Raw genomic sequence first — 15,162 nt, forward strand, 5'->3', positions numbered from 1 at the left:
CAAAAAATTTGTGCGACTCGCTTTATTGCGATATTCGCTTTATTGCGGTGGTTTGGAACCAAACCCGCAATATCTCCAAGGTATGCCTGTATATGTTAATATTTATCTATGTTCCTGTAATATGTAATGAAGGCTAATCCTAGGAAGTACATAAGAACATAACAACTGCCATTAATTAGGTCAGACCACAGGTCTATCTTGCCCAGTATCTTGGGTCACTGTGGCACAAAATGGATGCTGAAAGGGAGAGTGAACTGGGTATGACCAGGGTTTTTTTCATGGTTCCTCTCTCGCTTGGGGCACATCAAACTGCCTGTGGCGCATATGTACCCGTGTGCTGTGCTGCCAAGTTGCAGTGTGGCAGGTTCTTTTTGACACCGGGAGATTCTGGCATCAAAAACGACCACTGCTAAAAATAACATGAAAGAGCATGTGGCAGAAGCATGCACTGCCAGAAACCAGAGCCTGGCCAGCCAGAGTCATGCTCTGACTGCTGGCCAAGCTCTAAATGGCTAGCTTGGAGCTGCTGCTGCCGAGAGGCTCTCAGCACACCAGGTAAGGCTGCTGGCTGGCCCCATCCTCACCTTTCCCACTTGGGTCCCTTTGTCACGCGATAGAGCATAAATGCAGGGGTATGCCTGGGGACAAATATTTGTCCCACGAGAAACATGTTCCCTGCACGTGTGTGCTTGTGGGGATGTGCCTTTTGAGCCTCCTGCACTTAAGGTCTAGGAAGTTCCGATTCCTAAGCTGTATCCCTGACTCCCCTGCTACATTCAGATTTTTGTTTTACATTTTGTTCTTTCAGCTTTGCAATTGCACTACTTCTTATTTCAATCACTTGAACGAATATCTCTGTTCAAATTAAGACCCCTATCCTGACTTCACATAACCAAAAAGACGCACCTGACTAATGTTTGTAAGGAGGGACTCTCATTTTCAACACTTGCAAATTAGATAATGATGACTCCTGGAAAGTTTTTCCACTCATTGTGCATACAGACTATTTATAAAAGCAAATCCAGATAATTCACTGAACAAGTTTTTGCCTGAATGTGTGGGTATAACATGGGCTGGGTTTTGGTAGTGTTTTGGCATACTGGTTAAGCCGAGGCATTTTAAGTCTTGCTTTCTGCCATTTGCTTTTACATTTGAAGAGTTATCTGATAGGAAAAAAAAATCTGAAAAACTTAATTGATCATCAAAATATTTTTCCAGGAAGGATGATATTCATGATCTTCCATATGTTTCAAATGAAACCACACTGTGTTATGGCTTTAAGCATTTTTAGGAACCACACTTTTCAAAATGGAAAACAGTTTCTGATATGTACTGAAGAGGAAGAAATATGTCACTCCAACATTCCACTAAGATATAATTAAACCTGGTTTTACACGCTCCAGACTACAATTAATATCTTTTAAAAGGATGGTCAATTTTGTTTTCTCTTTCCTAACATGTTCCTATTTCCCATGTCTTTGTCACATTTTATTTACTGTTAACTGAACACCTGAAATAAAACTTCATCATTCTTATCGAAATGCTGCAGTCACATCAGACTTTTAAGATGTCAACCCTCTCTCCAAAGCTCCAGTAACATGATACGTCTTACTTTTAAATAACTAGGGAAGTCTATTATTTGCACATCTCATTTTTATTTTCCTTGAGAACCATGTCAGTCAGCACAAATTACTCATTATATTGTGTATCTCAGATAGACTGGTTATAAAAAAGCTCCAAATCCCTGACTCTCAACAGAAGAGAACATCCATCTTTTAAAAACATTTAGCCACAGTACCAAAACCCATCATTTTATAGCAAGTACTGCCAGAATTAGTAAGTAAAACTTGTGCAACTAGCTTAAAAAAATCTAAATTCAACTGATATTTGCAGGAATTTTAAAATGCAAAACATTTTTTACTTTTTTTTTTTTTTGCTTTAAGTAACAATGCACAGGTAATCCTGCTTTGAGTAAGCACTATTCTTAATTGCTGAGCAACTAAGGGAGAAGCCAGGTTTGTTCAGTAATATCCTTGGACAAACTAGCTGGGAGAGATGACAGACAACTTTGAGGCACAAAATGCCCTTCCTCAGCTGCAGATGAAAGAGACATAAACAACAGAGATATTTTTTCAATATACAGATGCTATACTGCTCCATAGCACATTTATGCACTTATAAGATCAGTATGCAATCTGTGCATGTGTGCACGCTTGAGGCAGAGGAAATGTGAAGGAATAAAGTTCAGGGAGGTTCTCTCACATCACTCTGGGGCAGAAGAACAATGTGAATATTTGCTGTGAATTTGAGAAAAGAAATCTGCAATTTACCATCTAGCATTGCTACCACTACATTTGTTAGGTATATTCCGAATATGTGGGACTAACATTTAACATGATATGCTAAATGAAGTAAATCTTTGATTTTAATACAATTTCATTTTAATTGATGTGCACCTCAATGAGTGTAAAGATTTGTACAAGGCATGGGAAAATAAACATTAGATGATTCATTGCTGGGAAAATGAAAGCGTGCCCCTCTCATGAAATGAACCTATAAATCTTTGGTACATTATTTTACTGATGGAGACCACGCTCAGTGAGGAATGAAGGAGACTATTATAACTATATTTGTTAAGATGGAGAGAAAGAGAGAAGGCACTGAAATGGAGACCCAGATACAGGATGTGACAGAACCAGGGGGAAGCTTAAAGCAAGCCTTATTTTTCACTTTGCCAATTTTTTGGAACTTTTTCCAGTTGTACATCTGAGTTACCATTTCACCTCCCTGTCCAATACAAAGAGAGTGAATGAATGTAATGCACTGGAAAAAAGGAAAAACAGAGCTACAAACATAGGGCTAAATTCCACTGCCTATCATGGATAACACCTAACCTAAGGCAAGTAAGACTTGGCTCCCATAAAAATAATTACAGATATATTGGTATACAACTTTAGCATCACTACTACTTAAAAGCAGTGGGGATTTGTATAGTAAATGGCTGATTTTCCCTCCATGGTAAGCTGCTTTGTGCTGTATTGGCAACTGATGTTAAGTATGGGTATATCTATATCGTTTCCATGGGGCTCTTGAGACTGTTTCTGAAAAGTACTACTCCTCCCCACACTGATGCTTTGTGCACTCCAGACCTCTGGAAGGCTTGAGAGCAGCAGCAGGGTAGCATCCTAACCGCCTTCATTCCAGATTTGGACATGGGAAACAGGAGTAGGTAGGTGTGGTTTATTTTTCTGTGGCAGCATTTTGAGCTCTATGGAGGCAGCACAGGCATATATCAAAAGTATGTTGTAGTCTATGACAAGAATGAGCTCTGTCACCCTCCTGAGCTTTGCTGCACAGCATGGGATTTAGAAATATGTGAAATTAACTTGTGTAAATAAAGACAGTGGATAGAACCACATGTAGGATTTATAAGGATGACACACTTTGAATAAAATGCACAATTGAAAAAAATGCTAATTACCCTGGACCTGATCAATTCTCCCCTGCTGCCATGCTGCAGCATTTTACCTCAGTCAGCAAAGCTGATTGTTTCTGTTAGGTCCACAGTGTTTTTCCTAACCTGGCTAATTTAACCAGAATGCTAAGGTCAGCAAAGTTAGTACCCGAACAAAGAAAAAGATGTCTTCTTCCTTACTGGATTCTCATTATCCAAATGAACAAGTAGCGACGTAACCAGAGTAGGCTGCCCTGTGCACATGGGAGGGACCGAAGAGAGGACAGAAAAAAACTGTCTGTCACTGCAGCTGTACAATCATGCCCATCATGCAGTGGCAACCAAAAGTCATACGTGGCAACTTTGCTGGGCTCCTGGCTGTGTTGTTACGCCTCTGAAATATATCATATAAGAACTTCTGCCCCTCCTGGAAATCAGTGATATCATTATCCAATCAACAATCTTGAAGGGAGAGGCAACAACCATTTAAATTCCAAAGCAAGCTTCACTCCAAATGTGTGTGAATGATTTTCCAGAGCAAAATCAGCTTTGACGCTCTCAAGTTTCTGGATGGCCTCTGACAAAAGGATGATTGGAAGAATGTGAACAATGTACACTAGTAATATGTAAACGCTATCAAAGGGGGGGGGAAAAAATCACAAAGACAGTTCCTTCCAAAGAATCCTAACCTCTACGTCACAAGTGCTAAAGACAGTCTTGTGCCAAAGGGTTTCTTCAAATTATCAAGAGCAGGGCTGTCCAGCTGGTGACTCATGGGCTGCATCCAGCCTGCAAGGGGTTAACATGCAGTCTGGGGGCTCTTGTCCAGCCACTGCCTCCCACATGCTTTTTACTGCTGCAGCAGCTGGGGTCCTCAGGCTCCCTCTTTCAATTTCTGGTTCCTGCCTCAACTCCTGAGAGCTGAGCAATGGGAAGGTATGTAGCAAAGGAACAGCTGGGATACCTGTGCAGCAACAGAGGGGCTAGGTTGCCAATGCTGCACACATGGGCAAAAGAGAGGTTATGTTCCTCTCACTCTACATGCAAGCAAGGGAATTAGGCTGCTCCTGCTGTATGTACAGCCAGGGAAAGCCAGGCTGCTTATGCTATGTATGTGGCTGGGCAAAGCAGGATTGCCTGCAAGGAAAGCCAGTTTGCTTATGGTATGCAAGAGAACTGAGCTGCTTGAACTGCATACACTGTGCAAGATGGGAGGAGGGAGAGAGTGGAGTCCTTCACTCTGTGTGGGCAGTGAGATGGGGGGAGCTGAGATGCCTTTGCAGCAGCGGGGACCTGCTGTCCAGAAGTTGGACTGCCCTGACCTAAAGCAACAGCTTATCCAGAATAATAAACTTCCCATCTTCCACAGAGAAAAGAGAGATAATGGTGAAATGATGCATTTTCTTGCCATACTACACGGCAGGGTCAGGATTTAAGTTCATTAGCACCCCACTTAGAGCATTACAGAGTGGAATGGGGGCATGACAGGCTTTAGTGGTTACACGGGGCTTATTCCCACCTCCTTTTGTTTTCCTCTCTAAAATAGATAACTTACTGCCACAACTGGGCTTTTTATGAACAATGATATCTGATAATAAGTAAATCAAATACGACGGAAACTCACATTTAGGCTGAAAATAGCATAAAATGAAAAGGCAATAGCCTAAAATGCAAGGGGGAAATCACATTTAAGCTGAAAATAGCATAGCGCTGTTCTGGTCTAGATGAAGCTCCATGTCACAATTTTGTGGCAACAGTAAGGTACTAGATATAATGAGAAAACAGTTATAATTCACTGTTTTACAGATATTTATGAGGAGTGATCAAGAAATCTCCAAGAAACCCAATTCTTCTTATCAGAAACTTGTGTGTTCATAAACTATATTAGCATGAAAAACACCATATAATAACCCTGTGCCTGTTTAGCTTAAGACATATTTCAGCTGAAAACTACAGAAACCTTGTGTAGCAGAAAAATGTTATAGTAATGTCTAGAATCACACATGCAATGTATAGAGGTGTTGGGAAATGCATGTATAAATGCATCCACCTCTGGATTCTTTCTAATTTCTCCACATTTTTTTCAAAGCATCAATCCAAAACTGAACATAGTATTTCAGGTCCTCTGATTTTAAAATAAGAGCACACTAGTCTATACCTTGGAGTATCTACAACTCCACCCAACTTGATGTCATCCACAAATTTGTTAAACATGCACTTAATCTGATCCTCCAAACCATTAATAAAGATGTTAAACAATACCAGACCCAATACAAACTCATTTGATACTTCCTCTCAACTAGACAATGAGCCACTGACAACTACTCACTGAGCATGAGATCAACCTTACAATGTTTTTGTCCTTAACTTGTTAAGGAGAACATAATGGGAGACAGTGTCAAAATCCTTGCTAAAATCAAGGTATATCAGTAGGTTCACTGTTTTCCCCCTAACTAAAAAGCCTGTCATCTTATCATAGAAAAAAATTAAGTTGGTCAGGCATGACTTGCTCTTGGTGAATCCATGCTGGCTGTTCCTGATCAATTTGTTCTCCACCAGATCCTTTGAAACAGATTTCTGGAGGACCTGTTCCATGATCTTTCCAGAGATCAAGTTCAGACTGGCTGGTCTGTAATTCCCTAAATCCTCCTTATTTTCTCTTACAAATAGCTACTTATCTTCCATTTATCCAGGACCTCATTTGACCTCCATGAGTTCTCAAAGATGAGCCAATGGCTCTGAAATTACCTCAGCCTTTAGTACTATAGGGTCCATCCCATCCAGCCCAGCTAACTTAAAAGCATCTAGTTTACCTAAGTAATCCCAAGACTGTTCCTCCACTACATTAGGCTGTTTGCCTTCAACATTACCTTTGCTGCCAATTCTGCTTGTAGTTGACCCTATTCGTGAAAACTGAAGTAAAAAAGGATACTTCAGCCTTCTCTGTATCTTCCATAACTTGGTTGCTTTCTGAATTTGGTAAAAGCATCTATGGTTTATTTGGTCTTCCTGTTATTTCTGACATACTTGTATAATTCCTTTGCCAGTTACATCTCAAATTGTGCCTTACCCTTCCTGATTTTCTCCCTTCATGCCTGTGCAGTGCTTTCATACTGTTTCGTAGTAATATGATCAAGTTTCCACTTTTTAAGTTTCAACTCATTGAAGAGATCCTGGAGATGCACTTATGAGGGTAAGAATATGTTAAGTATTGACATTTTAAGGGCAAAGATTGTATTGTGAATCATCATGCATTCAATATGGCTTTTTCTGATTGTTAGTTATTCTGTATTATATTTAAGACAGTTAAAATTTTGTGTTACTAATAAAGGCCACAATCTTGCACCTTTAAGGTCAATATAGCTTGGCATTGATTTTGATGTAAGCAGCAGGACTTTATTTTCTTTGTAATTAGGAACAAAGATTGACTTGGTTTACACAGAAAGTCAGAGTACTCAAGTGCTACTAAAAATATTAAATGCAAACGAATGGTACATATTGACTGGCAAAATACACAAACCAGTCAAGCTTTCAGTTTGTTTTGAAACTAAAAAAAAATCTTTAGCAAAAATACAACTTTATTCTGAACACTTATAGACAAGGATAGAGTAATTAGAGTCTGATGAAGGCAAACCCCAAAAAATTAATCAATGTTCTCTAGCACCTTTCACCTTCTCTAAGCACTTTCCAAACATGAATTAACCACATCTACCTCAAAAAGTAACTATAATTATACTCATTTTTTCAGAAGTGCAACTGGAGGCAGGGATTCCATGACATGGGTAGGAACATAAAGCCAGGAGACCTGACACTTACTCTCCATTTCTCTAAAATGAGAAATTATTTTTTTTCCTACTGGAGAGGACACAAGTCAATACAGAAGATGAGATTATCATTCCATAAAAAAAAAATATATTATTTAGGCTGGAACAATAATTTAAGGTCTCATTTGGCAAAGCTGGTTGAGGGAGGCGTAAGTTCCAACAGAGGAAGCACCCTGCCAGCAAAAGCTCCTTGCACCCTCCAGGGACACTCTTCCAGGGAAACCAGGAAGCGTGCGATGTGGGACCTTGAATTCCAGTCAGAGTTTCATAGATTGTATACCAATGAGAGAATTTCCAGAGAACCAGTAAGTTCCTCAGTTGTACTCACCATATGCCTTTTTTAGCACCACCAATATCTGATGCTGTTACACTGAGCCTTTGTCATATTCCTACAAATAAGGTTGTGGTCCTCTCATCGCCTGTTATCAGGGTTCCTGGCTAAGGTTTCATCATTGGTGACCTATACCCTCCAGCACAAAGTGGAACAAACCTTCAGCAAATTTTGCCCATACCAGGCTGGACCAGCACCTCAGACAACAACACCATACAACTTTGTTGACAAGTTCTAACCATATGGCCAAGACCCGTCTATGGAAGAAACCAATACATTAGAACCTAAAAGCATAACAACAGGATGAATAAACATAAATTTACATGGTTTTATAAAGGAAACAGCATACCACAAAATACTGCCTTTAGAAAGTGAGCAAAATTAAAAAGTCAATGGACAATGGGAATGCATTAAATTGACATTTGTAATAATACTGTTTAGGAGTTCATGGGTAAGAAAGTTTTTCCAGAGAGTTTTACAGATTTGCTCAGGTACAGAAAACTCAAATGTTTTCCTTAAGCCTCTACTTACTGTTACTTTATAGATATAGTTTTGTTTTCATTTAATTTATCTTGTATTTAACTAGTCTTTAATGAGACTTTTGGTGCCTTACTGCCTGGGAAATTATTTCTGACATTGGAAATATGGTGCTTGGTTAGGAACATTGTACTGAAGATACTCAGTTGCCAGACATATTGTAAACAGAGCTTAATTACTGTATTTACAGTTGAACATCAAACTGGGAAGAGGTGCCAAGTGGCATTCTACAGAAGTTAATATTGGGACTGATACCATTTAATATGTTCCTTAATAATTTGGAAAAGGAAGTAAATTGTACATTGATTGAACATACAGTAGTCATAAGACTAAGATGAACTGCAACACAGCAGGTGGGGAGGTTGGAAAAACAGAAAGATTGGAGATATAAGAGAGAAGGGCGTATTTAAGTGGGATGCAATTTAATGCAGATAAATGTAGAATAATAAGCTTGGGGAAATTAACACCCAGCTCAAGCATTCAAATGGGAAAATGCCAATTTTCATTTTTAAAAATTTCAATAGATTTCACAGTTTATTCACACTGAGAATTCACATTGGGGTATATGCATCAGGTCTGACAACTTGTTTGCTATATTCCAGCCTGATGTGATTGTAAAAAAGGAAGAAAAACAGATTCCCTCCAAAACCTACCAATGTATTTTCTTTAAAATGTATATATTCTGCTCATTAAATCTACCACAAAGTTGTAAGCTTCCACACACACATTCAGCAGCATGACATGTAGGGATCACTTGAAGAGGTGAGGTGGAAGTTCAGATGGCAACATAGTTCAGGGCCTTGTCACATACTCACTTGCAACGATTGCAAATCACTGGCATACTGTGACATATTAAAGTTAGTTTGTGTTAGGAAAGAACGCTTACCTGAAAGGAGATAACACTGCAATGTCACAAATCTGCCTGCTTGCATTTTAACTGCACCTGGCGAGTGTTAAATTGAAAGTGTGCCAATAACTGCCCCAATTGCTAACTACTGTTTCTCCCTTGGCTGATATAGTTGGAGCCAGTGCTTTGGAAGCCACTGGACCACAGTTCTGCTTCTGCCACGGTCAAAAACTTTCAAGTGGCAGCACAGTGGAAGCTGGCACATGCAGCACAGTGAATCTGGAAAGGATTATTTGGCTACTGATTTCTTTTGAGAAAAGCTCATTTTATTCCAGAAGCTAGCTAGCCTTTTGATGAAAGCTATGAATCTATAAAGGAAAACGACACGTAGAAGGCTAGCAGGTCATCCTAAACTAAACTAAGAACAATAAAAACCCCACACCACAAAAACTGAAATCATCGCTCTATCAACTATATAATGTAGAACTGAATATGCAGAACACTGAATTTTAGATATCATCCACAGGACTGAAACTCTCAAGAATATATTGTCCACTAAAATTAAGTTGCAGATATATACAACATATCAGATTGTAGAAAAGCGTTTTCTGTGTACCAAGTTAAAGCTTCATAAGTTATTTCAATGGATCACTCTTGAGTAAGTGAAGAACACACAATCTTGTCCTATTGTTATGCATTTAATGATCCACACTCAGATGCAGTCAGACATTTTGCCACACAGAAGATTAGCTACAATATAAGAAAAAAAGTTTATAAAAGTGAATACAATTTGGTTAGGAATATAATAATCCAGTTAAGGCTGACAGGTATGAAATAGCTGATGCAACAGCAATCAATGCTATTTTGTTTATTTATGTTAAAGGACTGCTTACCAAGGGGAGCCATATATTCTGAATCCCCTCACTGTCACTTCAGAGTCCTGAAGATAGATGCAATTTGTCAGAAGAGACTGTACATTTTCATAGCTCTCTGGCTTCAGCTTAGATACAGATGGGAAGTAGTAAAAGTCCTGCTTGATTAAGTCTGCCATGAACTCTTGGTCAAAGGTCAGTTCATGATTTCCTGCTATTACAATTTTGTATTCATATGGAAGGCTACCTAAAATAATGAAAAACAACAAATCTTAGTTATCTGTCAGTTTCAGATACGAAAAAGAAACTCATAAGAGTACTGTACTATATAACCTTTTGCATTTAAAAGACTGAGATCCAAAACTGTAGCCCTCATTGCCTTAATTGGGTATGACATTCATGCCTCCAAGGTCAGAAGTTGATTCTTCACTTGCATAGGATCACATGGGGTGATCTCACATTAATTTTTAACCTTAAAACAGACAGGTCTTCAGTAAAATGTATTTGGTATTCCTTACAGGTACGATTTATCAGGAGGACAGGGTTTAGGTTTAAAGGTCATTGGGCACACCTCTTGATAATCAACACCAGTTCTTTTATGGTGGCATTCTATACTTTCCTGGTCATCTGCAGGGCATTATTGGTACTTACGTAGCCAGAGATAGTCTATGCCTGGGCACACAGACCCGCAGACATGGGTGACTATGTTTGTGCTCACTGGCAGTTGGGGAACTCTCAACTTTCCCTGCAAATAGCTGAGTGCCTAGGGCACTCACCTAGGAAGCTGCAGGGCATCGGTTCTGAGTTCCCATTCACTCTGAGGGTTTGAACTGGGTCTCTCAAACTTCCTAGCACAGCATTCTAACCAACACTCCACAGGTCATACGAACATTTTTCTAGCCCCTCCTTTTGAAGCTGACAAGAGAGAGATCTGTCGGGCAGAAGGAAGTGAATATGCCAGAAGGTACATGGTTCAGTGAAGTGGCTGCTGATTTGGAATGAAGACACCTGGTGTTCTAGCCAGGGCCATTGCCCCCAATGAGGCAAAAGCTGCTTCCCTTGCTTGCTCACAATCTCCCCCCCGCCCCCCCACTTGGCACAAGGACTATGTTAGTGACTTAACTTCAAAAGGAGCATGGAAGAAGGAAGTGAGTAATTGGTTCAAGCCCCGAAGAACTCCACTCAGTGCCCTAGCCAGTGAGTTACAGGGCAAAAGAGAAGACACAAATGCACACCTGTCATTAGGTCTGTCCTAAAAACTTCAAGAATAAAATTACACACACATACCCTAGGACATGTTTACATATTAGGAGCCTGCTGTGACTACATGCAATAAACACCCCACATGGTGGGAACATTTGCAGCAAATAATGTTAACTAGATAGGTAAATCAAATCAGTGAACACTACTCAACAACTGGTTTGGGGCATGCACTGTAAAGTGAGAACCCCCAGGTAATCCATGTGTGCACACTCGGATGCATTCCATGATAACTGCACTGCAACAGAAAATTCCTACCAACCTCCACACAATATTCCCAGCTGGATTCTGTACTTAAAATCAGGGATCACCACTCCTAAATATCCCATGCCCTTTACAGATTTCCTAAATGTGTCTACAGAGAAATGAAAGGGGAGAGCAGACGAAGAACTAGAAGACAAGGAAACTATTTATAACAGTGGTACTCACAGTTTTGGACTCATGGACCAAATGAATGGTTCAAAGTCAGTCTATGGGCTGAATAAGGCCCTGTGCTGTGTCTGCCTAGTCAGGATTAGGTTCTGTATCCCCTGTACTGCCTTCGCCCAGCCAGGATCTAGCTTACAAGGCCACAGTCTGCGAGGTTCCCCACACATCCATGGGGAGCCCCACAAGCCAGATGACATGGCACCAGGGGCCATAACCAACAGGCAGGGGTTGGCACCAGGGATCTGCCCAACAGGCAGGAGTTAAGCACCCCGATATATGTGGCTGCTGCCAGCCAGAATAAGGCTATATACAAATACTGCACGATACAGAAGGTGGCCTGTGGTGGGGGAATGGCTTCACTGTAAGTAAATTTCCCTTCTCAAAAGCAGAAACCTAATAGTTCTAAATTAAAAAAAATACAATTTCTTCAACATTATAAATGAAATCTCAGTGAGAACCCTGAGTTGTTATAACTGGGAATGTAAACCAGGATGTCTATATACAGTGGCATAAAGTTGGTATAGATATGGCTGACATGTAGAATTGCAAGTGATGACAGACCCTCAATACAAGGAAGACAATTTGCCAGTAAATAGAGAAGACATTGGTGAGCGCATAAATTACTTAGGCCAATCCAAGATCCATGTGTTTGACCAGAGTCAAACTTGAAAAATAAATTTACAGGGCATTTAAGCTAGTGAAATGCAAGTTAGACATGGTTGGTGATGTATACAGACCATGGGCAACTGGTACCTCCTGATACTGGGAGGGCACCAACAGACCGACTGCCAATCCGGGGGGCGGAGGGTCCCCCAGCAACCGATTCAAAACCAGAAATGCCACTGGCAAACCTGGAGGGGAGGAGCATGTGGCACTGGCCAGGTCCCAGTAGGCCTGCTGAGTATGATGGTGTGGAGGGGGTTAAACACCTACCCTGGCCTGCACAGACCCTACATGGGGTGGGACAGGGGGGCAGGAAGCAGCAGCCCCTGCTAGGCTCTTTCCTTGCTCCCTACCAGAGAGGAGTGTGGGAGGGGGCTAAGGCTAGATAGATCCAGGCCTGGGCCAGCATGCTAAGGTGGAGGGAATGGAGGGGTGTTTAAATCTCCTCCCCAACCTGTACAGGACCAACTCTACTTCAGTGACGAGTGGGGGAAAAGCCTCTGAGTAGTTGCTGGCTGGGGTCCAGAGTTGGGTTTCCCACTCCCTTCTCAGACAGCCAGAGCAAAGATAGTGCTCCAAGCAGAGAGCAGAGGGGCAAAGCCAACCCTGCTCTACTGAAGCAGACAGCCCAGCCCAGGGCTGCAAAGCATCCTGGGATGCTGGGGGACTGCAAGTTAACTTGAACCAGGAAGGGGTCTGGGACAGAAGTTCCATAAACTGGTTTGACCTAAATCAGTTAAGTCTGATTCTACATTCAACCAGGTTTATCTTAAACTAGTTTCAGCCATTCTGAAAGCAGTTTATATGCAGGTTAAGCTGCTTGTAATTTCTGTGCAGGCTAACCTATGTGCAGGTTAAACTGCACATTGTTTTGTGACAGGTTTAAACCAGTTTAAGTGATCAGAAACTGGTTTATGTGTAACTTCTGTCCCTAGCACAAACGTTCTGAACAGAATAGAAATGACGTGCCTATCCCAGTGTTTGAACAAATGACTGATAGCAGAAGGACTGTGAGGTAGTAGATGCCCACGGGAAGCAACCCTGGCCCCCACAAGATGCCACTTGTTTGCACCTGATGGACTCAAAATAAAAAGGACTGGGAGGGCCACTATCTGCACTCTATTTAAACACCAATATTCTGAAAATTGTTTTTGCAGTTTTCATTCATTCCTATGGCCCGTAACCATCACCAACAGATAGCTAAAAAGAATCTTTTTTAATTATGATTTTCTAGTAAAATGTACATGTTGAAGGCTAGAGATTCAAGTAATTTTAAGTAATTTTTTTTGGGTGGGGAGCTGGACTTGAAGATCTTCTGAGGTCTCTTCCAGCCCTAACGTCTATGAAATCTATGAAATAACTTTATTTCAAACCCCAAAGTGTTTAGTATCTTGCAGAACATCTAATTTACATCTGTGTATTTTGCATGCTCACACACATGCACGTGCATGCACACACACACAGGTTGATAATGTAGCTAAAGTGGACCTACATATATGAGCATCTATTAGCTAGGTACAGCAATACTAGTATCCTTGACAAACAGAAAGAAATTGCATGCTATGGTACTGTTAACAATTCCATTCCTATTCTGTTTTCTAAATCTTTTCCAGCTCATCTGATCCATCCATCTAGAAGCCAAGAACCTGTATGAGCTGGTTATAGTTGTTGCTTCCACTAATGTATTTATGTCATGTTGCTGTCTGTGGGTGTTACTTAGGCAAATTAGCAAATTACTCTAAATGTACAGTTACATTTATTATAGTGGCAATCCGAAGCACTGCAGTAGTTACAGGTCTGTCAGCTTTTCAATTAACAACTCTGTTTTTGATGAGTTTGCAGCTCAGTTTTTTTATTTTCATTCCACACCCGGCTAGTACTTGCTACATGTATTTTCTCCTTTCATCCCAGCAAAACTCTCTTCTTTCTTAGATTAAGACATGACTAAAATAGCTAATTTTTGCTGTTTCCACACACTTTGGTTGACCTTACAAATCTTGTTCCTACCATGATTTACAGACAATCTTAAATTTTCATGGTACCTACTCTTAGTGCATACAGTTAAGCATATGAAGAATCAGGGCCTAGTTTGTATAGAAGATCCTGACTGTATAAAAGAAGAATGTTGGTAGGTTTAGTATAGAGGATGAAGCAATGAGATTGACTGATTTTGATTTTTTATATTTTTTATATATGAATGCCTACAGGATCTGTGCAAGAACAGATATGAGTGTGCTGCTGAGTGGAGTGTTCCTTTCTGCCCTAACTCTAACATGTTATAACAGTAATGCTAAGTTTAGGGCAAATGTAGAGGCCTTCTTAGTGCTGAATATTGTATACACTACTCTGCCTGATCCTCCTACTTCTGAGGTAGTGGTAAAATTCCCCTTATTTTTGTTATGTACAGAATAAGGCACTGAGCCAAATCCCACAAAGTGCTCTCTGCCTTTTAAATACACTGCCTTGCAGGACTATGTTCTTAGAAAACAAAAATAACTAATTTTTGTCACAAATTTCCATGTTAACCAATAAATTAAATCAGCAACTTTCTAACCAATACACATACTGAAATTAGTCTGAAGGAAGCTCTTTCAACTGTTTTAAAATAATTCTTATTATTTTTCTTAATCATTTTTATTTAAAAAACATATTAAATATTAGGGATACTTAAAATCACAGCAAAATAATTTCAAAAAGCCTGAACCATTGATTTAAGAAAGAAAATCCTCACTTCAAGTTCTCTATGAAAATAAATGCATAGAATCAATGAGTCGGAAGGGACCTAGACAGATCATCAAGTCCAACCCCCTGCCATGGGCAGGAAGGAGCCACTGGGGGTGGCAGGGGTCATAAGACCCCAGCCAGGTGCCTATCCAGTCTCCTCTTGAAGATTTCCAGGGAAGGTGGGAGCATCACCTCTCTGGGAAGCCTATTCCAGGCTCTGG

At 40.4% G+C, this 15,162-nt stretch overlaps 1 protein-coding gene across 8 annotated transcripts in view; it reads right to left on the bottom strand.

Annotated features, from left to right (window-relative positions):
* Positions 1–15,162, bottom strand: part of MPPED1 (metallophosphoesterase domain containing 1) — a 77,096-nt gene that overhangs the window by 23,181 nt on the left and 38,753 nt on the right. For all 8 annotated transcript variants that reach the window (XR_002102820.1, XM_019544338.1, XM_019544334.1 and 5 more), the window contains one exon: positions 9,887–10,112. Coding sequence is in view for 7 of the 8 variants with exons in the window: in XM_019544338.1 (XP_019399883.1) it covers positions 9,887–10,112 (226 nt within the window). In the remaining variant the exon portion in view is untranslated. The remainder of the gene's footprint in view (positions 1–9,886; positions 10,113–15,162) is intronic.

Source organism: Crocodylus porosus, unplaced genomic scaffold, assembly GCF_001723895.1.
Source record: "Crocodylus porosus isolate Cpor-Errol unplaced genomic scaffold, CroPor_comp1, whole genome shotgun sequence".
Classification (NCBI taxonomy): domain Eukaryota; kingdom Metazoa; phylum Chordata; order Crocodylia; family Crocodylidae; genus Crocodylus; species Crocodylus porosus.